Source organism: Oncorhynchus nerka, linkage group LG24 (genome assembly GCF_034236695.1).
Source record: "Oncorhynchus nerka isolate Pitt River linkage group LG24, Oner_Uvic_2.0, whole genome shotgun sequence".
In the NCBI taxonomy this organism is placed as follows: domain Eukaryota; kingdom Metazoa; phylum Chordata; class Actinopteri; order Salmoniformes; family Salmonidae; genus Oncorhynchus; species Oncorhynchus nerka.
Genome location: NC_088419.1, coordinates 31067401 through 31092684, shown reverse-complemented (window position 1 = coordinate 31092684; position 25284 = coordinate 31067401). Strand labels below are relative to the sequence as shown.

At 43.4% G+C, this 25284-nt stretch overlaps 2 protein-coding genes across 2 annotated transcripts in view; one reads left to right on the top strand and one right to left on the bottom strand.

Annotated features, from left to right (window-relative positions):
• The first annotated feature begins 4418 nt into the window (after positions 1 to 4418).
• Positions 4419 to 7482, top strand: LOC115107848 (inactive serine protease 35-like). Its single transcript, XM_029631528.2, has 2 exons — positions 4419 to 4672; positions 5344 to 7482. Exon 2 carries the CDS (start codon positions 5363 to 5365, stop codon positions 6932 to 6934), a length of 1572 nt encoding a protein of 523 aa, XP_029487388.1. The 5' UTR covers positions 4419 to 4672; positions 5344 to 5362; the 3' UTR covers positions 6935 to 7482.
• Positions 7483 to 7578: 96 nt separating this feature from the next.
• The window catches only part of LOC115107847 (clathrin coat assembly protein AP180-like), a 46429-nt gene continuing 28723 nt past the window's right edge, over positions 7579 to 25284 (bottom strand). The window contains exons 7-26 of the mRNA XM_065008817.1: positions 24973 to 25079; positions 24769 to 24810; positions 24145 to 24206; positions 22682 to 22687; positions 22510 to 22522; positions 22320 to 22414; positions 22074 to 22150; positions 21922 to 21936; positions 19549 to 19653; positions 18612 to 18785; positions 18235 to 18309; positions 17946 to 18023; positions 17335 to 17400; positions 13152 to 13271; positions 10931 to 10955; positions 10672 to 10744; positions 9749 to 9802; positions 9540 to 9620; positions 9345 to 9458; positions 7579 to 9228 (exon numbers count right to left, since the gene is read on the bottom strand). Of these exons, the coding sequence (XP_064864889.1) occupies positions 9369 to 9458; positions 9540 to 9620; positions 9749 to 9802; positions 10672 to 10744; positions 10931 to 10955; positions 13152 to 13271; positions 17335 to 17400; positions 17946 to 18023; positions 18235 to 18309; positions 18612 to 18785; positions 19549 to 19653; positions 21922 to 21936; positions 22074 to 22150; positions 22320 to 22414; positions 22510 to 22522; positions 22682 to 22687; positions 24145 to 24206; positions 24769 to 24810; positions 24973 to 25079 (1358 nt within the window). The 3' untranslated portion in view covers positions 7579 to 9228; positions 9345 to 9368. The remainder of the gene's footprint in view (positions 9229 to 9344; positions 9459 to 9539; positions 9621 to 9748; positions 9803 to 10671; positions 10745 to 10930; positions 10956 to 13151; positions 13272 to 17334; positions 17401 to 17945; positions 18024 to 18234; positions 18310 to 18611; positions 18786 to 19548; positions 19654 to 21921; positions 21937 to 22073; positions 22151 to 22319; positions 22415 to 22509; positions 22523 to 22681; positions 22688 to 24144; positions 24207 to 24768; positions 24811 to 24972; positions 25080 to 25284) is intronic.

The window sequence follows — 25284 nt, the reverse complement described above, 5'->3', positions numbered from 1 at the left end:
AAAATAGCTGTAGGATCGACAGAGGCTTTCAGGGGAGTTAGAGGGACATTCGTTAGGTTACTTACGTTCATTCAAACCTCTACACAAAAACTCTCACTCAGAAATCCCCCATTTTCTTATTCCCTGAAGAATTCTTCTGTATGTTATTCTCCTTACACCATTTGTTATCTTCACTGTCAAAGTGGAGGCACTTTGCTTAATTGCCCCAATTAGAATGATTCATTTCCCTCAAACAAACTAACCAATAACATTTACTCACATCCATGGGCCAGGATGCAATCAACATCAACTTCTGTACAGCAGGAATGACTTACAGATGTTTGGGACCATCTCAGAGATAGGCTCAGTTACAGTTGAAGTCGGACGTTTACATACACCTTAGCCAAATACATTTAAACTCAGTTTTTCACAATTCCTGACATTTAATCCAAGTAAAAATCCCCTGTCTTGGGTCAGTTAGGATCATCACTTTATTTTAAGAATGTGAAATGTCAGAATAATAGTAGAGCGAATTATTTACTTCAGCTTTTATTTCTTTCATCACTTTCCCAGTGGGTCAGAAGTTTACATACACTCAATTAGTATTTGGTAGCATTGCCTTTAAAATGTTTAACTTGGGTCAAACGTTTCGGGTAGCCTTCCACAAACTTCCCATAATAAGTTGGGGGAATTTTGGCCCATTCCTCCTGACAGAGCTGGTGTAACTGAGTCGGGTTTGTAGGCCTCCTTGCTCGCACACGCTTTTTCAGTTCTGCCCACATATTTTCTATAGGATTGAGGTCAGGGCTTTGTGATGGCCACTCCAATAACTTGACTTTGTTGTCCTTAAGCCATTTAGACACAACTTTGGAAGTATGCTTGGTGTCATTGTCCAATTGGAAGACCCATTTGCGACCAAGCTTTAACTTCCTGACTGATGTCTTGAGATGTTGCTTCAATATATCCACATAATTTTCCTTCCTCATGACGCCATCTATTTTGTGAAGTGCACCAGCCCCTCCTGCAGCAAAGCATGTTGCTGCCACCCCCGTACTTCACGGTTGGGATGGTGTTCTTCGGCTTGCAAGACTTCCCTTTTTCCTCCAAACACAACAATGGCATTATGGCCAAACAGTTCTATTTTTGTTTTATCAGACCAGTGGACATTTCTCCAAAAAGTATGATCTTTGTCCCCATGTGCAGTTGCAAACTGTAGTCTGGCTTTTTTATGGCAGTTTTGGAGCAGTGGCTTCTTCCATATAGGACTTGTTTTACTGTGGATATAGATACTTTTGCACCTGTTTCCTTCAGCATCTTCACAAGGTCCTTTGCTGTTGTTCTGGGATTGATTTGCACTTTTCACACCAAAGTACGTTCATCTCTAGGAGACAGAACATGTCTGAGCGGTATGACGGCTGCGTGGTCCCATGGTGTTATACTTGCATACTATTGTTTGTAGAGATGAACGTGGTACCTTTAGTCGTTTGAAATTGCTCCCAAGGATGAACCAGATTCGTGGAGGTCTACAATTTTTTTTCTGAGGTCTTGGCTGATTTCTTTTGATTTTCCCATGATGTCAAGCAAAGAGGCACTGAGTTTGAAGGTAGGCCTTGAAATACATCCACAGGTACAACTCCAACTGACACAAATGATGTCAAATAGCATCTCAAAAGCTTCTAAAGTCATGACATAATTTTCTGGAATTTTCCAAGCTGTTTAAAGGCACAGTCAACTTAGTGTATGTACACTTCTGACCCACTGGAATTGTGATACAGTGAATTATAATTGAAATAATCTGTCTGTAAAAGTTTGTTAACAAGGAATTTGTTGAGATGTTGAAAAACTAGTTTTAATGACTTCAACCTAAGTGTATGTAAACCTCTGACTTCAACTGTATATGGTCAGCATTGGTTACAGCATTGGACATTTAGATGAACAGTATACAGTTCACCTCTAAAACATTTGATAGGGTCCTATGGAAATAATATGGGAGTGGGACTGTGTGTATGTGGGCGTTCATGTGTGCGTGCTTGATGCATGTGGAGCCCACACACTCGGTGCTCCACCTCTAGAATGGTCTACAACTGACTAGGTATCCCCTTTGTGCTTCCCTTTCCCTTCTGTGAAGTTCAGTCAAGGGAAAAGTGTTGAACATATATATTTGCACATTATTGTTTCAAACCCACACTGGAGTGATTATCATCTCTGTAATCAGAGACAATCTGGCACATCTCACTAGGGAGGGATGAAATAGAAGGGAAATGGAACGGACACGCATGTACACACAATGTGTTCTCTCTACTCTGCTGTACATCATTTTTCTGCTCTCACTATCAGTATGACATTTATCGTTAAGGAGTTATGGTAACAACGGGGTGAAAGTAAGGTGGCACAGTCCAGAAGGGCATCCCGGGAAAATAAATAGTGGGGGTGATCCAAACCGGTTAAACATCACAGTAGTTCAAACAAAAGGTGAAGAAAACTGTAGGCTATTTCACCATTATATGTCATTACTGCATGTCAGAGGCATGAAACATTTGCGAGGACTTGAAATATGATCGCCTACGTGCCAATATGCTATGTTTTTCCGATGAGAACACTGGTATTTTGCCACGGCAGAGATGCGTGGCCGACACAGAGACTCATGCGGACAGCAGTGTACGCATAAATTCGGGCCTAACATTAGCCTTAATGTCGTGACACTTTTTGGTGTTTTGTGTAAAAGATGTCGCTTTCCATTCACCACTGTTTGAGGGCTGGAAACACAGTAAGTTGTGAGTAGATGAACATGTGCGGGTAGCCTAGTAAAGGAGCCCTTTTGAAATTATTGTTTGACATTCAGATAAAAATACGACTGGTTGTGATTACACCACAATAAAAGATCATCCATTTTAAAAGTTAAATGACAAATCTTTACAACGAGCCACACAGAGATCATGTGTGCAAGCGCTTGCACACATACTGGTAAATAATTAAATCACCTTTCACCCCTGGGTAACAAACCATTTCCATCCTGTCATGACGATGAATAACAACGATCACCTCTGACCTCTGTTCTCATCAACCAATGGCAGAAATCTACCAGGCAGCCCATAGCTGAACTATAACCTCTAATAGCTCCACCCATAAAGAGGATATGTGTGTGTGTGTGTGTATGTGTGTGTGTGTGTATGTGTGGAGGCCAGGGGGAGGAGTTAAAGGGGGGTGGGATCATTTTAATGGCTGGAATGGTATTAATGGAACGGAATCAAACATATGTTTTCCAAATCTTTGATACCATTCCATTTATTCCATTCCAGCCATTACAATGAGCCCACGCTCCTTTAACTCCTACAACTAGCATCCATTGTTGTATGTGTGTTTAGGCCAAGACATGGGGTATTGCTACACAGAAGGGACAAGGCAAATCGTTTTTTTATATCCTGAAAAGCCTTAACATGCCATGCTTTGTTCAGGTTTGTTGCACTGGCTCTATGGGACCCCTAGAGAAATGTCACCCTGCTCCTCTGCACACTCCACTGGCTTCCAGTCTAAGCTCGCATCCATTGCAAGACCATGTTGCTTGCCTACGGAGCAGCAAGAGAAACTGCCCCTCCCTACCCTCAGGCTATGCTCAAACCCTACATCCCAACCTGAGTACTCCGTTCTGCCACCTCTGGTCTCTTAGCCCTCCACCCTTACGGTAGGGCAGCTCCTGCTCAGCCAGGTCCAAGCTCTTCTCTGTGCTGGCACCCCAATGGTGGAATCAGCTTCCCCTTGAAGCTAGGACAGCAGAGTCCTGAAACCCTACCTCTTCAAAGAGCATCTGAAATATTCCCCCACCTCACCTCGACCCTTGCACGTGACCCCCCCCCCCTCCCCCCCACACACTTTATTTAGATTAAAGTTCACTTACTATGCTTGTAATATATGGTTTTCCCACCTAGTGTTCTTAAGATGAACGCACTAACTGTAAGTCGTTCTGGATAAGAGTGTCTGCTAAATGACTAAAATGAAAAGTGGATATCGTTTCTCTCTCTGTGTGTGTGTGTGTGTGTGTGTGTGTGTGTGTGTGTGTGTGTGTGTGTGTGTGTGTGTGTGTGTGTGTGTGTGTGTGTGTGTGTGTGTGTGTGTGTGTGTGTGTGTGTGTGTGTGTGTGTGGTTATTTTATCATAAAACAAATCAAAGCTGCTGGTCAGGTTGATGTCTGATATGGTTAATTATAATGTATCCTCAAAGTTATTCAGTCAGCAACAAGGCAGGAATGCAGGATATTTAGCTTAATTCAAAGCAACTCGACTAGGATGTGTGAGGTGGGGAATGAAAATACGTTTATGGGCGCTGAAAACAACACGTTTTATATGATTTTCCTACTTTTGAACAGAAATTCCACAGATCACGGGCTCAATAACTGAATTAAACTTCAGTCCTCCTTCTCATCGCTTTCCTCATCACCAGGGAGTACCTCCCCCGCTCTCGTCTTGTAACATGAACGAGCGGCACCTTTTCCATCAAATGTTTTCTTCGTCATGGGCAAATCTCAGTGCAGTGAAGATCTCGCTCACGGCTTTTCATTGCGTTCCGGTTGTTTGATGCGCGGCGATGATGGGACGCGGTCTTTCACGCACTGACTGGTACCCGAGTGGATAAAACACCTTTTTTTTAAAGAGGAATTTTGCTGACTTCTCCAACTTTTATTTTCTAATGCTTGCAGGTATGATTGTTTTGTTAACTCTAGAAACAACTACCATTTCAATACATTCACGTGACAGACGAGAATGTATAGACGCATCAAGCATTACTAATCAATGATTATCAAATCCAATTTCCACTCTTACAGTTGCATCATTTACTTTGCTTTGTGTGATTAGGCTACTATGACCAATGTGAGAAAGTCTCAGGGTTTTATCACCATCACCATTACACTAATAGGCTAAGTGGCTCTGATATATCCAGTAATTCCTCTAATCATAATTCGTTGACGTATTAAACAAATCATATTCCTGGTCACTTTCATAACCCAGATGGAGATTTTTTATCAAGCATTTGAATTTATGCTGCATTCAAACAAATCATTTATTTGAATTTAAGCTTGGTATGATCATATATTCCTTGTGTAGAGAATAGTTGTAAAACATCAGAGGAATTTAGGCTATTGTTGGAGCCAATTAAATTGAACAATTTCCCACCCTGTGCCAACAACGAAACGGACTTCACCACCAGCGCTATCTGCCGGTGACAACGCTTTTGCAGAGAGAATACTTCGATAATACTCAAGCAGTTGGTGATGACTGTAGGGGATTGAGCGCCCACTGCTGGCCTCATTTTATACACCAGTCACCTGTTTCTTTTTGCGCAATCTTCCTTCCTCTCTCTGTCTTTTAGGCCCTGGTGGAGCAGTGCGATGACTCCCATTCCCCTGTGTCTGCTGCTGCTCTGTGCCCTGCCCCTGTGTGTTCTTGCCTGGGGGGGCCACGGTGATGGTGTTGATGAAGAGTATGGCTGGTCCATGCAGAGGGTCCCGTTAATTCTAGACAGGCACACAGTGCATCTGCGGAGCCCCACGTTTGGTGGGAAGGTTGAGGGGGCAGGTGAGGATGAGGTGGGAGGGTGTGGCATAAAGTGCCAGAGTGCCCGCCCCCCTCCCGACTGGGCCACACTGGAGAGCATGCTGGGATACGAGACGGTGTACGAGAACGGCACACGCACACACAGCAACGTCACGCTGCAGGGCCTGAATGACACAACCTCACACACGCCCTTACACACCCCCTCACACACTCGCAGGAAACGTCAGGTGTATGGCGAGGACGGGCGCTTTGTCATCTCGGACAGCCACTTCACCACCAGCTACCCGTTCTCCACGGCGGTCCGCCTGTCCACGGGCTGCTCCGGGGTCCAAGTGTCTGAAAAACACATACTGACGGCGGCCCACTGCGTCCACGATGGGAAGGACTACCTGCAGGGGGTCCGCAGGCTGAAAGTGGGGGTCCTACAGGTCAAATCTAAACGAGGTAGGAGGGGTGGGAGGAGGAGAGGGGGGAGGAGAGGAGGAGGAGAGGGGCAAGGAGAGGAAGTGGTAGGAGGAGAGGAGAAAGGGAATGGGATAGATGGAAAAGAACCGAGACAGGAGGAGAGACGGAGAGGAGGGAGGAGAGGAGGAGGAGAGGGGCAAGGAGAGGAAGTGGTAGGAGGAGAGGAGAAAGGGAATGGGATAGATGGAGAAGAACCGAGACAGGAGCAGAGACGGAGAGGAGGGAGAAGGAGGAAGGGAGAAAGGGAGAAACAGAACAGGGTTGATGAGACTGGAGCAGAGGGAGGTGAAGGAGGGAACATGGAGAAGGAGAGGGGACAAGGAGGCGGTAGGCAGAGAAAGAAAGGTAGCAGAAGCAGCCGTGTACAACGCAGCACCGAACCCAAAACTCAGCCCTCCTTCCACTGGACACGCGTAAAACAAACCCACATCCCCAAAGGTTGGATACACACGGGAGATAGAACCAACGCCATATCCCACAACTACGACTACGCCCTCCTGGAGCTCAAACAGCCAATTAAACAGAAGCACATGAAACTGGGTGTAGTGGCCCCTACAAAGCCCCTCCCCTTAGGTCGCATCCACTTCTCAGGGTTCGACAACGAGTCAGAGGGAGGACAAAAGGACAAAGGGGGGGAAAAGGTGGTCTATCGCTTCTGTTCAGTGACGGAGGAGTCAGACGACCTGTTGTATCAGCATTGTGATGCCCAGCAGGGGGCGTCAGGCGCTGGTGTATACATCCGCCTCAGACAGGAAGTGGTGGGGTCCAATAAGGGGAAGTGGCAGCGGAAGGTTATCGGGGTGTTCTCAGGGCACCGCCGGGTGGACGGGGACGGGGGTGAACAGAGGGACTATAATGTGGCGGTGAGGATCACTCCGCCTAAATACGCTCAGATCTGCTACTGGATCCATGGGGATCCCAGCATGTGTAGGGAGGCCTGAGACACCAGGGATATGTCAGACTGATCAGAGTAAGAAAAAAAATAAGATATGCATTAATGTATCTCCTTTCACTGAGACCTCAAAGCGCTGAGGTGGTGGTGGACAAACTAACCAATGGCCAGCACAGAATGATCAGATGGAATAGAACTTTGGAATATGGGATGATTTTCTTGCTTTGGTCAATCAAACAGATCCCTATCCAGACTGAGGTCTCAGAATTCTATGGTGCGATAAAAACAGGTTTCTTTGTCACATGTGCTTTTTGTTTCCAAGAAATACCCATCGTGCACATAATATGGGTGCTAAGATGAGTTCCGTTGGTGATGATTTTTCTTGGGTAAATCTTTGTTTTTAGTGTCTACGTGATTCAGTTATCTAGCCAATGCTCTTTTTGTTATCAGAATAGGTTTTTTCCAGGGTCTATATTTAGAGTGTAAATGTGTATTATGTTGAGTATTTCCAGAACATATATTTTGCTTGGAAAAAAATTGGATCAACAGTGATGTAAAAAAAAATGCAAAAATAAAACGTCTTTATATTAAAACCTACCATTGAATACCAAAAAAAACTTGTGATGGACTGAACATGTTCAAGCATGAATGACAACAGTGGAGACATAAGTGATGAGGCCTGAAGTCTTTCCATCAGTGTATTTGTATTTTATTGCATCTCAAGGGACTCACATGCAAGTGGGGGAGAGGAGAGGAGTGATGCCATCCAAGAACCAAACACGGCCTTCAACCAAATATATAGCAAATATTGTTATCCACATTTTTTATTTTATACGTTTTATTCCTCTTTTTCTTTCTCAATACTTTTTTCCCCACAACAGATTAAGATAGTCACTTTGGAAGAAAACCAACACATAGAACATCCAGTGTACATCTGAGCGGTTTACAGCTAACGAGTTCCCAACACCTCTGGAGTGTTGCTACGGGAGACAATACAACTCTACTGATCACTGCTCCACAATGACCTTAGGTCAGGCTTGTCAAAATCATTCCATGAAGTGCCTAGTGTCTGCTGTTTTTTTTGGTTTGTCCTTTCAATTAAGCCCTAGACAACCACGTGTGGGGAGTTCCTTACTCATTAGTCACCTTAAATTCATCAATCCAGTACAAAGTAGGAGCGAAAACCTGCAGACACTCGGTCCTCCGTGGAATGAGTTTGCCACCTAAGCCTTAGGTTGACATGGGCTGTGTCCCAACAATATTTACAAACCTCCTTTCCTTGTCTCCTTCATTTCATGACCACTGGTTGGTTTTCACCAATTGCCTTTCACCTATCAATTCAATTCAGATAATTGGCCGTTAAGTAAAGGAGACAAGTAAATGAGGATTTTTTAAAAGTATTTGGATGCAGCCTAGATCAACTTCACTTGACATGGTCAAATGCAGTAACACTCCACACCAACAGGGTGAGCCACAGTAAACACTGGGGGCTGAGTTGCATTCAGTGCTGCCTCCAAATACAGATGAGATATTTTTCGAAACTGCTTGAATTTTTTAAAACCCTAGAATTCAGACATAACTAAAATATATGATACATTTTCTCTCAAAATAAAGATGAAATAAATATATGTATAATCTATACTTAAAAATATTCTAAAATGCATATGTCAATTTGAACATAGTCCACAAATGTTGCATGTAACACACAATCAAAAAAATAGACAAAATAAAAACAAAACATTTTGTCGTATGATTTGTCATCTCGTAAACCCAGATTTGTGGTGACAGTTGTACATATTTCAATATTACTGCATCTGTTCTCAGAGGCTGGGTGGCTCAATTAATGGAGAGGAGTACAACTAAGTGTTGAATAATGTTAGAAAGACAGCAATATACAAATTTGATTGGATAGCGAGGGAGAGGATAGGGCAGGGATTGGCCAGTGAGGTTTACACACACCGAACACAGTCCACGGTTAACAACACAATCCTCGTCTGGGAAACGCGCAAGAAAATCAACACAGATCCACCATTCCAAGTCAGCTGACACGTGGGAGTTCCAGAACAAATCTAAATACACTATCATTTTTTATGGTACATTTTTTTCTTAGTTTAGGTAAAGGATAACATTGAAGTACACACACACACTCATACACAGTTTAGTTTTCTGTGTCTATGATTCACATCCACAGCTTTTGCTACAACAGCAGACAGAGGTTACGGGGAAGTCAGAGGACAGGGGTCGTAGTGCTGATGGTTGATTGGCTGAAGGGGCTGGGGCGTGACAGGAGGGAGACGGGGGTGCACACATCCACATCCACAGCTCCAGACATAACAACAACCTCTGGAGAGAAGAGACAGAGGCAGAGAGATGGATGATTACCACAATGTTATTCTGTAACTGGCTCTTTTCATTGCATTGTGTGCATGTCGTTTGGTGCCACTGTGAGAGAACCCTACCTCAGAGGGATGGGTTAGAGGGGTTTACATGAAGTCCTTGATGTTGAGGTCATCCAGGGCATTCTTGGGGGGCGGAGGCCTCCTCGGGCTCCCGGCCATCCCTGGAGATCCCATCTGTCACAGGGAACAGTGTTTCATGAAATAGGTGTGTCTTTGTGTGTGTGTGTGTCTGTGTGTACTCTGTGTGTGTCTTACCGGTGCTCCTGGGGCTGCAGGGGCTCCAAAGCCTGGCCTAACCATGGGCATCATGGGAGCTCCAGCGCCGGCCGCCCCGCCCTGAGAGAGAGGAAACAGTCAGACACTATGGCAGCCATTTTAGAGATGCGTACATGGGCCACCTAAAGGGGTCATTGGCCATCTTAGGTGCTCCTAATGGTCCTAGGTTGAGGGTGGGGTGGTCTTACCATGCTGAATCCTTGGTAAGACCCCATAAAAGAAGGGGATCCCATTGGAACGTTCTAGGGGTGTGGAGTGGGGGAGAGGAGGTGGGAAATTACCACACTACATACAACACAGGCACAGTAAAGACAACACTGCAACAACAAACACACAGACATATCACTGACACGCACACATAGTAAACATAGACAAAGACATCATAAAAAAAAAATTTTTTAAGACGCACGCAAAGAGAGAACAGCAAAGCACATAAAAACACTCTAACCTCTTAAATCAGGTTCAGGTGATTTGCTCAGAAGCATTTGAAGACCACAGGGTCAATCATAAGAATACATGGATCAGGCAAGCCAGTTTAAATCAGCGACTGGTTATCTGATGTTCATGTCAGTGGTGAGGCTTTGGCTAAAATGAACAGCTGAAGCCATAGGTTAATACAGTAACTACAGACCCTATAGCAAAAGCTTTCTTGGCTAATGGTTTAGTGCAGCAATTCAATTATGAAGATAAAGCGATCTAAATTTGTATTGTGTTTCGTTTGGACACTGGGAAGAGGAGCTGTTGCTCAAAAAATGGGGATTGAAATAAGGAAATATGCAGATGAACGGGGCATTTTGGGGTCAGGTGGCTTGATTGAGGTCAGAACTTTAAGGGAAGAAAAGGAGGGAAGTGGTTTCACAAGCAGCTCCTTGGTTTGGGAACTAACCTCAGCCCACTCAGAACTCTCCAGTATTCCCAGTCCAACCCCTTAGTTTTCCCACAAAATGTTCACCCCTTTAAACCAAACACCAAATTACAAATGTCCATATTCCAAATGTGATTGGACCACCCTGGAGAGTCAGAGAGGAGAGGTGCGTGTGATTGGCTCCATGCCATGCCTGTCACTGCCATGTGGCTGCACTCCATGCTATATGACAAAGACCAGATTTACCATGGGAGCGCCCCAACTTGGAGGAGCTACCTGAGGAGTTGACCAGCCTCCACTTCCCATCGTGTTCTCCCCCCTGCGGAAGAGATGTCAATCAGTCAGTAAGCAAATAGAAAGAGAGGAAGAAAAGACAAGAGGCCCCTAACCTCTTAAAATGTAAAGCTCATTGAGCGCTTGGAAAATGCTATGTGAATGTAATCCATGACATTAAATTACATGTCGAAACACAAAGTGACACATCCTCAAAACAGGAAAAACGTACGTTTTTTGGCCTCCCATTCCCAGATCTGAAAGAGAGAAAATAAGACATTTCCCAGTCAGACAGAATCATGTACATTTAATATCTTATAACAGTTGCAAGTACTATGTGACATTGTTGTAACTCTACTGTAATTACACTGTATCTGGCTATGTGACATTATTGTACCTCTACTGTAATTACACTGTATCTGGCTATGTGACATTATTGTACCTCTACTGTAATTACACTGTATCTGGCTATGTGACATTATTGTACCTCTACTGTAATTACACTGTATCTGGCTATGTGACATTATTGTACCTCTACTGTAATTACACTGTATCTGGCTATGTGACATTATTGTACCTCTACTGTAATTACACTGTATCTGGCTATGTGACATTATTGTACCTCTACTGTAATTACACTGTATCTGGCTATGTGACATTATTGTACCTCTACTGTAATTACACTGTATCTGGCTATGTAACATTATTGTACCTCTACTGTAATTACACTGTATCTGGCTATGTAACATTATTGTACCTCTACTGTATCTGGCTATGTAACATTATTGTACCTCTACTGTATCTGGCTATGTGACATTATTGTACCTCTATTGTATCTGGCTATGTAACATTATTGTACCTCTACTGTATCTGGCTATGTGACATTATTGTACCTCTACTGTATCTGGCTATGTAACATTATTGTACCTCTACTGTAATTACACTGTATCTGGCTATGTAACATTATTGTACCTCTACTGTAATTACACTGTATCTGGCTATGTAACATTATTGTACCTCTACTGTAATTACACTGTATCTGGCTATGTGACATTATTGTACCTCTACTGTAATTACACTGTATCTGGCTATGTAACATTATTGTACCTCTACTGTAATTACACTGTATCTGGCTATGTGACATTATTGTACCTCTACTGTAATTACACTGTATCTGGCTATGTGACATTATTGTACCTCTACTGTAATTACACTGTATCTGGCTATGTGACATTATTGTACCTCTACTGTAATTACACTGTATCTGGCTATGTAACATTATTGTACCTCTACTGTAATTACACTGTATCTGGATATGTAACATTATTGTACCTCTACTGTATCTGGCTATGTAACATTGTTGTACCTCTACTGTATCTGGCTATGTAACATTATTGTACCTCTACTGTATCTGGCTATGTGACATTATTGTACCTCTATTGTATCTGGCTATGTAACATTATTGTACCTCTACTGTATCTGGCTATGTGACATTATTGTACCTCTACTGTATCTGGCTATGTAACATTATTGTACCTCTACTGTAATTACACTGTATCTGGCTATGTAACATTATTGTACCTCTACTGTATCTGGCTATGTAACATTATTGTACCTCTACTGTAATTACACTGTATCTGGCTATGTAACATTATTGTACCTCTACTGTATCTGGCTATGTAACATTATTGTACCTCTACTGTATCTGGCTATGTAACTACCATGTACACTCAGTAGCCGTTCATGTAAAAGGTTTGCTCCTACAGACAGTGAGTCACGTGCCCATGGCTTGCCATTTAAAGTAGGCAGACAGGTATCGAAGCATTCGGTTCCTGTTCGATTGAACGTTAGATTGGGCAAAACAAGTGACCTAAGCGACTTTGAGCTTGCTATGATCGTCGGTGCAAGCTAACAGGTGGGTTACAAACAGGCAAATAATAGTGCAGTACAACTAAGGTGTGCAGAACGGCATCTTAGAACCCACAACCCGTCGGTCCTTGTCACGGATGGACTATTGCTGTAGACGGTTATACAGGGTTCCACTTCGATCAGATAAAAACAAAGCGGCTCCAGTGAGCACACGATCACCAACACTGGACAATTGAGGAGTGGACCACTGCCTGGTTCGAGGAATCCCGGTTAGTGTTGTGCCATGCTGATGGCAGAGTCAGGATTTGGCATAAGCAGCACGAGTCCATGGCCCCATCCTGCCTGGTGTCAACGGTGCCCCAAATAATTCAGGCTGTTCTAGAGGCAAAGGGGGGTCTGACCCAGTACTAGATGGGTGTACCTAATAAACGGTCCACTGAGTGTAAGTAACGTTACAATAAGGTGAGATTGGTTATAGGAACATGTCTATGCATAGATGGACAGCACCATGATGCTGAAATTATTCAGGCCAAATTGAGAATCCCTGTCCTGTGTCTGCTCAGAGACTTTGTTCAGAGACTTACTGCTAGCCATGTTAGCCATGGTGGCGTCTAGGTCCCCTCCCATATGTTTAACTGGAGATGAGGCGGCCCCAGTCTGGGGCGTCATGGCAGGCATCAACACATCCCCTAGACCATCAAACGCTACAGGAGACACATGGGGGGGGAGAGAGAGAGAGAGAGAGAGAGAGAGAGAGGTGAGAAACAGCCACAATAATCCTCTCTGATCATAACAGAGGGGTCCTCCTTACGAGTGGGATTACCATGACAACCCATCGAGAGGGTCTCCATGACAACAGTGATCAGAGAGGAGCACAACATTGGAATGTTAACAAGAGGCAAGTTCTCATACTGATACTCAGTATGACTGAGGGCTTATACTGTGCCTCAACACACACACACACACACACACCGTTTAAGTGATACTCTCCATGTAATATAAATCAACAGCATAAATATGCTGTCTACTCAACTCTACTAAATAGTATTACTATCCTATTAGCTAGCTTGTTTGAGATGGGGCATCATCCTTTGTATCTTGGTGACAGTAAGGATGCAGCCACCACTCTAGAGGGAGGAAGCAAGTACCAAGCTAAATGGGCATTGTGATGTGAGCATCTCACACACCCTATTTATCAGGCATCTGTCAGAGCAGAGGGAAAATAACAGCAGCAGTCGCTCTCTTACTGCAATGCAGCAATGCACTGTGGGAAACAGCGCATCAATGAGCCAGAACACTCACCCAATCAGAGAGCAGGAAGCAAGCAATGAGCCAGCCCCAGAGCCAGATGGAGAGAGAGAGGAGCAATAGAGGGACGAGAGAGAAAGAGAGAAATAGAACGTGAGAGAGGACAAAGAGTGTGAGAGAGAGAGAGCGCGTAAGTGAGTGAGATAAAGTGCAGAGGGAAAGAGAGAGAACAGAGGGAGGGAGGGAAAGAGGGAGTGGATGTAAGGGTAAGAAGAAAGGGACAGAAGGACAGTAGTGGAGGGAAAAATAATGGAGTGAGTTAAGAGATGACAAATGTTGCGAGAGAAAGAGAGATGGAGGAGAGAGAGAGCGTTAAGGCTTAAGCAGTAGTACTTGCAGGTCGTCATTTACATAACATGCAGGGCAGTGACTGCCTTGATAATAAACCTGGTAAGCACAGGGCACGTTGCCACGGTAAAATGTGAAAAAGTCAACCAATGCACGTATCAACAGAGAGAGACAACTATGGAAAGAATCTAGAATGAGAATGACCATACACAACAGCATGTGCATTGGCCATAAAACCAAGGTACATTCACAAGATACATACACTCAGGATGTATTCATTCAGACAGACATGTTCATATACAGTACCAGTCAAAAGTTTGGACACACCTACTCATTCAAGAGTTTCTTTATTTTTACTATTTTATACATTGTAGAATAATAGTGAAGACATCAAAACTATGAAATAACACATGGAATCAGGTAGTAACCAAAAAAAGTGTTAAAACAAATCAAAATATATTTTATACTTGAAATTCTTCAAAGTAGCCACACTTTGCCTTGATGACAGCTTTGCACACTCTTGATGACAGCTTTGTACACTCTTGATGACAGCTTTGCACACTCTTGATGACAGCTTTGCACAGTCTTGATGACAGCTTTGCACAGTCTTGGAATTCTCTCAACCAGCTTCATGAGGAATGCATTTTCAACGGTCTTGAAGGAGTTCCCACATATGCTGAGCACTTCTTGGCTGCTTTTCCTTCACTCTGTGGTCCAACTCAATTGGGTTGAGGTTGGGTGATTGTGGAGGCCAGGTCATCTGATGCAGCACTCCATCACTCTCCTATCTTGGTCAAAATAGCCCTTACCTGCCCTCCAAGACACCGACAACACCCAATGTCACAGGAGGGCAAAAAATATAATTAAGGTCATTAACCACCGAAGCCACTGCCTGTTCACCCTGCTTCCATCCAGAAGGCGAGGTCAGTACAGGTGCATCAAAGCTGGGACAGAGAGATTGAAAAACAGCTTCTATCTCAAGGCCATCAGATTGTTTAACAGCCATCACTAGCACAGAGAGGCGGATGCCTACCTACAGACTTGATATCATTGGCCACTTTAATAAATGGAACACAAGTCACTTTAATAATGCCACTTTAAGAATGTTTACGTATCTTGCATTACTTATCTCATATGTACAGTTGAAGTCGGAAGTTTACATACACTTAGGTTGGAGTCATTAAAACCTGTTTCTTGTTTACAAACTATAGGTTTGGCAAGTCGGTTAGGACATCTACTTTGTGCATGACACAAGTCAATTTTTCCAACAATTGTTTACAGACAGATTATTTCACTTGTAATTCACTGTATCACAATTCCAGTGGGTGAGAAGTTTACATACACTAATTTGACTGTGCCTTTAAACAGCTTGGAAAATTCCAGGAGTGATGTCATGGCTTTAGAAGCTTCTGATAGGCTAATTGACATCATTTAAGTCAATTGGAGGTGTACCTGTGGATGTATTTCAAGGCCTACCTTCAAACTCAGTGCTTCTTTTGCTTGACATCATGGGAAAATCAAAAGAAATCAGCCAAGACCTCAGAAAATAAATTGTAGACCTCCACAAGTCTGGTTCATCCTTGGGAGCAATTTCCAAATGCCTGAAGGTACCACGTTCATCTGTACAAACAACACAGCCTGGAGGTGTGTTTTGGGTTATTGTTCTGTTGAAAAACAAATGATAGTCCCACTATGCGCAAACCACATAGGATGGCGTATCGCTGCAGGATGCTGTGGTAGCCATCCTAGTTAAGTGTGCCTTGAATTTGAAATAAATCACTGACAGTGTCACCAGCAAAGCAACCACACACCACCTCCTCTGTGCTTCACGGTTTTAACCACACATGTGGAGATCATCCTTTCACCTACTCTGTGCTTCACGGTTTTAACCACACATGTGGAGATCATCCTTTCACCTACTCTGTGCTTCACGGTTTTAACCACACATGTGGAGATCATCCTTTCACCGACTCTGTGCTTCACGGTTTTAACCACACATGCAGAGATCATCCTTTCACCTACTCTGCGTCTCACAAAGACACGGCGGTTGGAAACAAAAATCTCAAATTTGGCCTCATCAGACCAAATGACAGATTTCCACCGGTCTAATGTCTGTTGCTCGTGACCCAAGCAAGTCTTTTCTTCTTATTGGTGTCCTTTAGTAGTGGTTTCTTTGCAGCAACTCGGCCGTGAAGGCCTGATTCATGCAGTCTCCTCTGAACAGTTGATGTTGAGATCTGTGTTACTTGAACTCTGAAACATTTATTTGGGCTGCAATTTATGAGGCTGGTAACGCTAATGAACTTATTCTCCACAGCAGAGGTAACTCTGGGTCTTCCTTTCCTGTGGCGGTCCTCATGAGAGCCAGTTTCATCATAGCGCTTGATGGTTTTGCGGCTGCACTTGAAGAAAGTTCTTGACATTTTCTGTATTGACCTTCAGGTCTTAAAGTAATGAAGGACTGTCATTTCTCTTTGCTTATTTCAGCTGTTCATGCCATAATATGGACTTGGTCTTTTACCAAATAGGGCTATCTTCTGTATACCACCCCTACCTAGTCACAACATAACTGTTTGGCTCAAATGCATTAAGAAGGAAAGAAATCCCACAAATTAACTTTTAACAAAGCACACCTGTCAATTGAAATTCATTCCAGGTGACTACCTCATGAAGCTGGTTGAGAGAATGCAAAGAGTGTGCAAAGCTGTCATCAAGGCAAAGGATGGCTACTTGAAGAATCTAAAATAAATGTTGTTTAACACTATTTTTGGTTACTACATGATTCCATGTGTGTGTGTGTGTGTGTGTGTGTATATATATATATATAAATAATTATATATAATTACTATATTTATTATAATTATTATTCACAATTATTAATAATCAAAACACCTAATCTATATCTAATATACATTTAATTAAGATTATATTATATATCCGAAGTACCCAAAAAGGCCACTTGATGTCATAGAAATCCAAATAAACCTTGAAAGTAACCAAAGATCAAGTCGTTTACAGGTAAATTTAGAAAGTTTCCAGTAATACACCCTACCTTTGTAACCCTATATGTGGTGTATTTACTGTTATATGTCTTGCATACAATGGGAATGGGTCATGCCTGTTGTTTGTGTCATGCCTCGTGGGTGTGTCGTGCATCGGTAGGTACATTACCTGCCATCAGCTCAGCACCAGAGGCAGCTGCAGGTGCAGCAGGTTGGGTTTCTCCACCGGTGGAGTCTAATAGGTCAAACCAAACCATACCAGGCCAAGATGGGCCAAGCCATTAACAGTGCAGCATGAGGACAGAGAAGAGTTAAGAAGTCAGCCATCGGCTCCACACTAGGAACGCCAAACAGATAGAACAGCGTTATCATTGTCAGATAGGACAGTAGACATACACAGGTAAACACACGTACACAGCCAATAGTCTCAAACACACCAATAGAAACTCCTTTGATCCCAATATGCTGTGACAAGTCTACATCTACTAAGCAATACAAATTCTGTAGAGGACGTTGAAAAGTCAAGAGTCCATCCTGAATACCACAGCTAACAACTTAACTTCAGTAGCAACTTTATTGGTCACCAAAAACATACAGAGAAACGGAATGAGAAATGCTGATGAAGGTGAATGACATGATGAAAAGAATCAATCAAATAATCAGTTCAAGTTAGGGCTTTCCTGCTTCGAAACATTTTTACAAAAGGCCACTCATTTGAAGATCGTCGATCAATAGCAAGGGGGATAGTTAGAGGTGGGGGGGGGGTGTACATTTACCCACCCCCAAACATGTCCATGATCGCCCCCTTGTCAGTTGGGGGGTCTGAGGAGAGGAAGGGGGCAGGGGAGGAGAATGCATCTGTTGTAAGGGGAGGGGTAGAGGAGGGTTAGAATTATGTGCAAATGTCACACTCACACAACCAAACAAACCCATACCAACTAAACAAACTCACACAAACAACAAAATACAATAAGTATCCTTGAATTACAATAAAGCACAAATGTACATATAAAAAACAGCACTCCAAACACATGCTGAGAAAGAAGGCAGATGGCGTGAGTTTGGGTACCTGCTCCAAACATGTCAACACTGGGGGCAGGGTCTGCTTTGGTGAAGCTTGGATCTGGCATTGAATCAAACATAGCTACAGGACAAGTACACAACACACACACACACACAATTTAAATGAGAACAGCAGACTACAAACAATGACTCATTAGATTAACAACTGTGATTGAAAGCCAATGCAGGAGCAGAGAGGCAGCTGGGGAGAATGTGTCCAAGCTGAAAGGAAGCAGAGGAAGCGTGATATGTGCAAGTTAGCCTCACAAAGAGAAAGGGACAATGCAGGAGAGGATAGGACACAGATGCAGAGTAGAGGACAAGGACAAAAGAGAAGAAAAGTTTTTTTTTTTTAAAGTACCACACACACGTGTAAACATTTACCACTGAAGAGGTCTATCGATGGAGTGGTGGGGGGGGTGGGTGCTGCGATGGTGGATGAGGGGGCAGGAGGGGGCGCCACTGAGTTAAAGCAGTTGTTCTCCATTGGCATCATGGCAAACAGGTCCAGCCCTGGGCCTACTGCATTTGAGCTGCTACCAGTGGGGGCAAAGGGGTCTTTGGGAGGAAAAAAACAGGGAGGGGATGACAAGGGGGATGGAGATATTACACAACCACCATAACACAGTGTGAAATAAACCTAGAGGTATGGCAAGAGCTGTATTCTGTGAAATAGGGAGGAGGAATAGGTGCATTCGGCTGAAATTCTGAAGATACAGGCTTAGTTAGGGAATTCACAGCTCCATATTCTTCATAAACATACAGTACATGTAAAACACTATGAAGTACCATATGATCAAGAGAATCTGGAAAATAAGCATGTCTGATGAAAAATGATAAGAAAAGAACACGATTTGTGAAAAGAGGGAAACATATTGGAGAAAGCAGTATTAGTAGTATTCACACTCCCTCATTATACTCTCTGAAATACCCATACTAGACCAGATTTACAGAGTGTAACCACAGAGCTTGCAGATGCATTTTGGGATATACAGCGTGAAAGGAAACCCCAGGTGGTATCTAGCATGGTGGTCAACCACTGTCCTAAAATCAACCTCAGCAACTATCTCCATAGTAACAGCAACAGCCATGCCCAGAAACAAACAGCAGCACCACCTTTCTAGGGAAACTAGCTACACCCGCTCACAGCAATGGGATCAACTGTTGAAACACACTCTCCATACACAAAAACACATAAGCACGGTTGCACCGAGCACTCGAATACAGCCAAACACACACACAGCCACAAAACTATACACACAGCCACAAAACTATACACACAGCCATTTACACCGACAGAGACACACGTCCTGCAACCCACCGGCTGCAGCGTCGGCAGCTGGGGTTGGCGTGGGGGCCGGGGCCGGAGCCCCGCCCTCGGCAGTGGCAGAGGCATCAGAGGCGGGAGCAGGGGTCGAAAACGCATCTGATACCCAACACACACACACACAGACGACAGAGAGAGAGAGGTACAGCGAGAGGCACGGGGAGAAAAGGACAGAGAAAAGAAACAAGCCAGACAATAAAGAGAGTAAGTCAGAAAAGGAAGACGCCACCTAAAAGATGATCTGTGCCTCTAAGCAGAGTTTAGAAATACTACTTTCACTTTGTTAGGTATTTAATTGACTTAATATACTGTACCTATATTAAATACTTGTAATGTAATGTCAGGCATAAGATATGTAATATACTTATTTTATTGCAGAGAGATACTATTTAACTGAGCCATCTTTTGATTACTGTAATAAATTCAGTTTAGACTAGTTACAAAACATTTACTTTGTGGCATGAATGATTGACTGGTGAAGGATAAATGAGAATACAGACCGGAGGCACAGCAAGGCCTATGGAAGGCTATGGAAGGCGGGCTTTAGCTACAACTAAACTAGAAAGCGGTAACTATGTCTGTTGCACTACATAACCGGACAAGCAGGCCACAGAATGGAACCAGAAGCAAAGCAATGTGTCTTTTAGGCGGCAATAAAGAACATGACTCTGTTTGATAGTTTGGTTTTTCTCTGAAGTTAAGAAAAAGCTGTCGGACTATCAAACAAAATGAAGCATGTGAAAATGTATGGGTAGCATGTCTGAGTGGGTCTACAAGTGTGAGCATGCTTGTCTCTGTGTGTAGATCTGTGTCAATGAGCATACTAGTATGTGTGTTGCTTGACATGTTCTTCCCAAATGGATGTGTTTGTTTTGGGGTATCTGGGTCACTGTGTGTATGTACATGCAGAGACTAAACATGTGTGTTAGTGTGTGTACATGCAGAGACTAAACATATGTGTTAGCGTGTGTACATGAAGAGACTAAACATATGTGTTAGTGTGTGTACATGCAGAGACTAAACATATGTGTTAGTGTGTGTACATGCAGAGACTAAACATGTGTGTTAGTGTGTGTACATGCAGAGACTAAACATGTGTGTTAGTGTGTGTACATGCAGAGACTAAACATGTGTGTTAGTGTGTGTGCATGCAGGTAGAGAACACTACATCTCCTGTGTGTACATGCAGGTAGAGAACACTACATCTCCTGTGTGTACATGCAGGTAGAGAACACTACATCTCCTGTGTGTGCATGCAGGTAGAGAACACTACATCTCCTGTGTGTACATGCAGGTAGAGAACACTACATCTCCTGTGTGTGCATGCAGGTAGAGAACACTACATCTCCTGTGTGTGCATGCAGGTAGAGAACACTACATCTCCTGTGTGCGCATGCAGGTAGAGAACACTACATCTCCTGTGTGTGCATGCAGGTAGAGAACACTACATCTCCTGTGTGTGCATGCAGGTAGAGAACACTACATCTCCTGTGTGTGCATGCAGGTAGAGGACACTACATCTCCTGTGTGTACATGCAGGTAGAGAATACTACATCTCCTGTGTGTGCATGCAGGTAGAGAACACTACATCTCCTGTGTGTGCATGCAGGTAGAGAACACTACATCTCCTGTGTGTGCATGCAGGTAGAGAACACTACATCTCCTGTGTGTACATGCAGGTAGAGAACACTACATATCCTGTGTGTGCATGCAGGTAGAGAACACTACATCTCCTGTGTGTGCATGTGGAGGGTTGGTTGGGGTTGAGCTGTCCAGCAGAGATTCTGTGGTTGGGAATCCTCCAGAAGCCCACTGACCTCCCAGCAGATCCATATTCGTCGCACCGGGGGGGTTGGTGGCGGCCGCACTAGGGGGAGGAGCCAGAGTGACTCCTGGCTCTGCGGCTACAGGGGTGGGCGTTACCCCCGCGGGAGAGGGAGCGGTGTCTACAGCGAGGGTGGGGTCAGGAAGCATGGACTCGCCCATTTCTGCAAGTACCCATGTGGTGTACCAACCAAACCCAAAACAAGGTACCAAAACAACCCCCAGAAATCATCCCCCAAAATACCCCATAGGAACCAAAGCAACCAGAAAGGCCCCGTTAGAACCAAATCAAGGTATCAAATCAACCCAATTTCAAAGAAACAACCGAAAAACAAAATCAACCCCAGAATTAAAGCCCCGAATGAACCAAACCAGGGGATGTGGGGGAGGGATAGAGAGCAGAGAGAAACAAAGAGAGAGAAATAGACTATTGAGACTAGAGCAACACTATGAAACACATTGGGAGATCTAGAGATGACACGCTCTGTTAATGTTAATACACTAGAGAGGTTAAAGCCAGGGGCACTGTGGGATAACACTCACCTGATCCAAGGAGGTCTGTGGCAGCATCCCCAGAACAGCATGGGAGAAGGTGATGGAGGAAAATGCAATTATATTAATGTTCATTAGATAATTCAAACTTACTGGTAGTTCCATTAAGAATTAAACGATCAAGTTTTGATGTGGGACATTACCTCCCCAGGACATAGGGGCTGCTGAGGCTCCTGCTGACGGACCAGAGGAGGACAGAGGGTCCAGATCCAACAGAGAACTAGAGCGAGATAAAGGGATAGAGAGAGAATGGAAGGGGAAGGAAGAATGGACTCTTATTCACAGTTTTACCAAATAAATGGAACAGATAGAATGCTTGAATGCCAGAACTGAGGAAATCCCTGAGGTGACGAGGTAAACTGTGGTAGGCAGAGGAAGTAGTCACTCACTCAGTGGCTTCTTCGGGTGGCGGCACTAGGGTGGGCACGGCGGCTGCAGATTTGGCGGGGGTGGAGGTCGGGGACACGTTATTGGTGGGGGACCCCTGGAATAGAGAGGGAGAGCCTTTTTACTATCTATGTGTTGACATATAACCAGAAATAGAAAGGCAGGGGAAATAATTTGTAATCTTCAACTCACCTTTGTTGGAGACCTGAAAGAGAGACGGAATAGTTCATATTTAAATTTCATCGGTGCAAGATATCACCTTTCAGAGCTGAAGTCATCTACATTTAAATGACCTTTTAAACTTATTTTCATGACTTTACAATACCCTCATCTGTCAAACCCCCAAAGAATCGTTCATGCTCACCCTTCACTTTGATCCCCAATGATGAGCAGAAAGGAACAAAGAGAGAAGAAGGATTAAAAGAAAAGTTAACACAAGACTGTCTTCGGAACTGTGGTGTTGAGATAGGATTCAGCCTGGCAACAAGGGCTCATCCAATTTGTGGTGATTGTTATCCACCCATTCACAAACAAGCGAACCATCGTTAAATAGGAATTGCATTTCTCAAAACACATAAATAATGTGCACATTTGAAAGATATGTTAATTCTACGTTGACTGAAATGATTGAAAAATGTAAATGTGTGTTATCACGTAGACTAGTATTAGCACTCGGACGCTGAAATGACCAAATTATCATTCTCAGATGGCAAATATCCTACTGTTATCTACATAAACATTAAGGCACAGTTTCTGTATTTTGTCATTGATATTCTGTGCCTAACACTGTCAGTTCAATAATTGATCTTTGATTGAAAAGGGATAGCCTGTATGGATAATGAGCATTATACACAGTCTAATATTATGAAGTGTTCTTACTACGTGAAAACAAGTATAATTTTTTAAGCATATAATTAACATATATTTCAAATTCTGCGCTCGTCATTTCATAGTTTTAACAAATGTAATTCATATTTAACGATAGTTTTGCTTATTTATGAATGGGCTGGAAGGAGGAAAACCAGCCTGGCCTCAGAGCATTTCGTATGTTTCTGTAAGTAAATCCGAGACACTCCATTTAGTATGATAAGTTAAGTTTCATATTGTATGTATTAATTTCTGGCTGTCCATCACTCATTTCGTAAGATATGTTACCAATTACAATTAGTTTTATATATGTTCTGAATTTGCAAAATGTATGATATGTTACGAATTCTAGCTAGGTGGCTAACATTAGCTAGGCTAGGGGTTAAGATTAAGTTTAGGAGTTAGGTTAAAGGGTTAAGGTTAGGGGAAGGGTTAGCTAAAAGGGTTAAGGTTAGGGTTGGGGAAGGGTTAGTTAATATGCTAAGTAGTTGCAAAGCAGCTTAAAAGTTGTAAGTAGTTAAAAAGTTGCTAATTAGCTCAAATGCTAATGTTGTCCATCATGAGATTCAAACTTGTAGACGTTGGGCTGCTAAACTTGTAGACTTTGGGCTGCTGTTCGCATTATACGCCTACCCATCCACCCTGACCAACCACCCTACTTTCGTTTTATCCTTAAGTAACCATTTGCCTTATGTAAACATACCAAACGTAATAAATCATACTGTTCCGGATTTACATTTACTATGTTACATCTAGTCTATGAGACCAGGCTGCATTCGATTAGGAACTGGGTCAAGTGGGCAGGGCTAAATAAGGTGAATAGAGCCCAAGTTATGAGTCTATCTAGTTTCTCACCCTCTCATTTCTCAATTCAGATTTTCGCTGTGTACAGACACCAAGAGAGCCATTTCCGCATTTGAGCTCTTTTTGAAATGGTGTGGTTAGAGAGGGTCCTCTTACCCCTTCTTCCCCTCCAAGCTGTTCATGTGTGTCTCCAGAGACTCCAGGATGCTACTGGGAGCCTGAGGGTCAGAGAAAAGAGAAACCAATCAGAGACACAGAAACAACAGGTTTATGTGACTGACTTCCTTACTCATCTGCATGCCAACACTTCAAATAACACAGCACCCAATTCTATTTCTATGGCAGCACCCCTCCAGACCCTTCATTTTGAACTCATCCCACTACCCCACTTTTCTATGAACTCAACGGCCTGTAGAATGAAGTGTTCAGGAACATTTGACTTAAACTCTTCAGTCGTTTGTGCACGGAAGCACACACACATGCAAATACACACACAGACATGCACTGCAGTCAGAAGTGTCAGTCTGCAGAATTATCCCATGCCAAAACCCCATCCTCCCAAACAGGCACTCTGCCAAGCCACTCCATGTCTCTATGGTTACCGGGTCCTCGATAGGCTTAAAGGGACAGTCCTCATCGTCTGAGTCTATGAGGTTCGTCACCACTCGAGGGTGCAGACACTGGGATCGCAGGAGGGGGATTAGGATGGATGTGTGTGTGTGTGTGTTACAACTATGCCATCATCCTTCCAGAGAGAAAGCACAAAGACCAGTGACTTACATAGTTGATGTCTGGAATGTCATTTTTTTCGACACCGACTGTCTGTGGAACAAAACACACACCAGAGACAGCTTCACAATCATATCCGTGCATCATAACCTTACGTTCCAAATAGAGACAGACACTGTATTTGAGCAATCACGGTGTGAGTTTCACTTGGATATAAGTCAGTTAGAATACAGCCGGTTAGGAAGTTTCCTTTACCTCAGCGAGCTTCATGAACTCTCCAATCTTGGTGACCCTGGTCAGGAACCTCTTATAGATCTCCAAGGCCTCCTTGCAGTCGCTCTTCTTCATCTTAAAGTATTTCTCTACAGACATTTAACAGTTGTTAAGAATAAGAGCATCTTCTAAATCGCCACACGGTGAAAGGAAGTAACTTATCTTTTAATTGGTCTGCTTCCCAAATGGCACCCTATTCCCTTAATAGTACATTACTTTTGACCAGGGCCCATAGATCTGTGGTCAAAAGTGGTGCACTATAAAGGAAATACGGTGCCATTTGGGATGCACACA

Bases quoted from the DNA above. Each gene is read 5' to 3' on its own strand.
- LOC115107848 (XM_029631528.2), top strand. From the start codon at position 5,363: ATGACTCCCATTCCCCTGTGTCTGCTGCTGCTCTGTGCCCTGCCCCTG.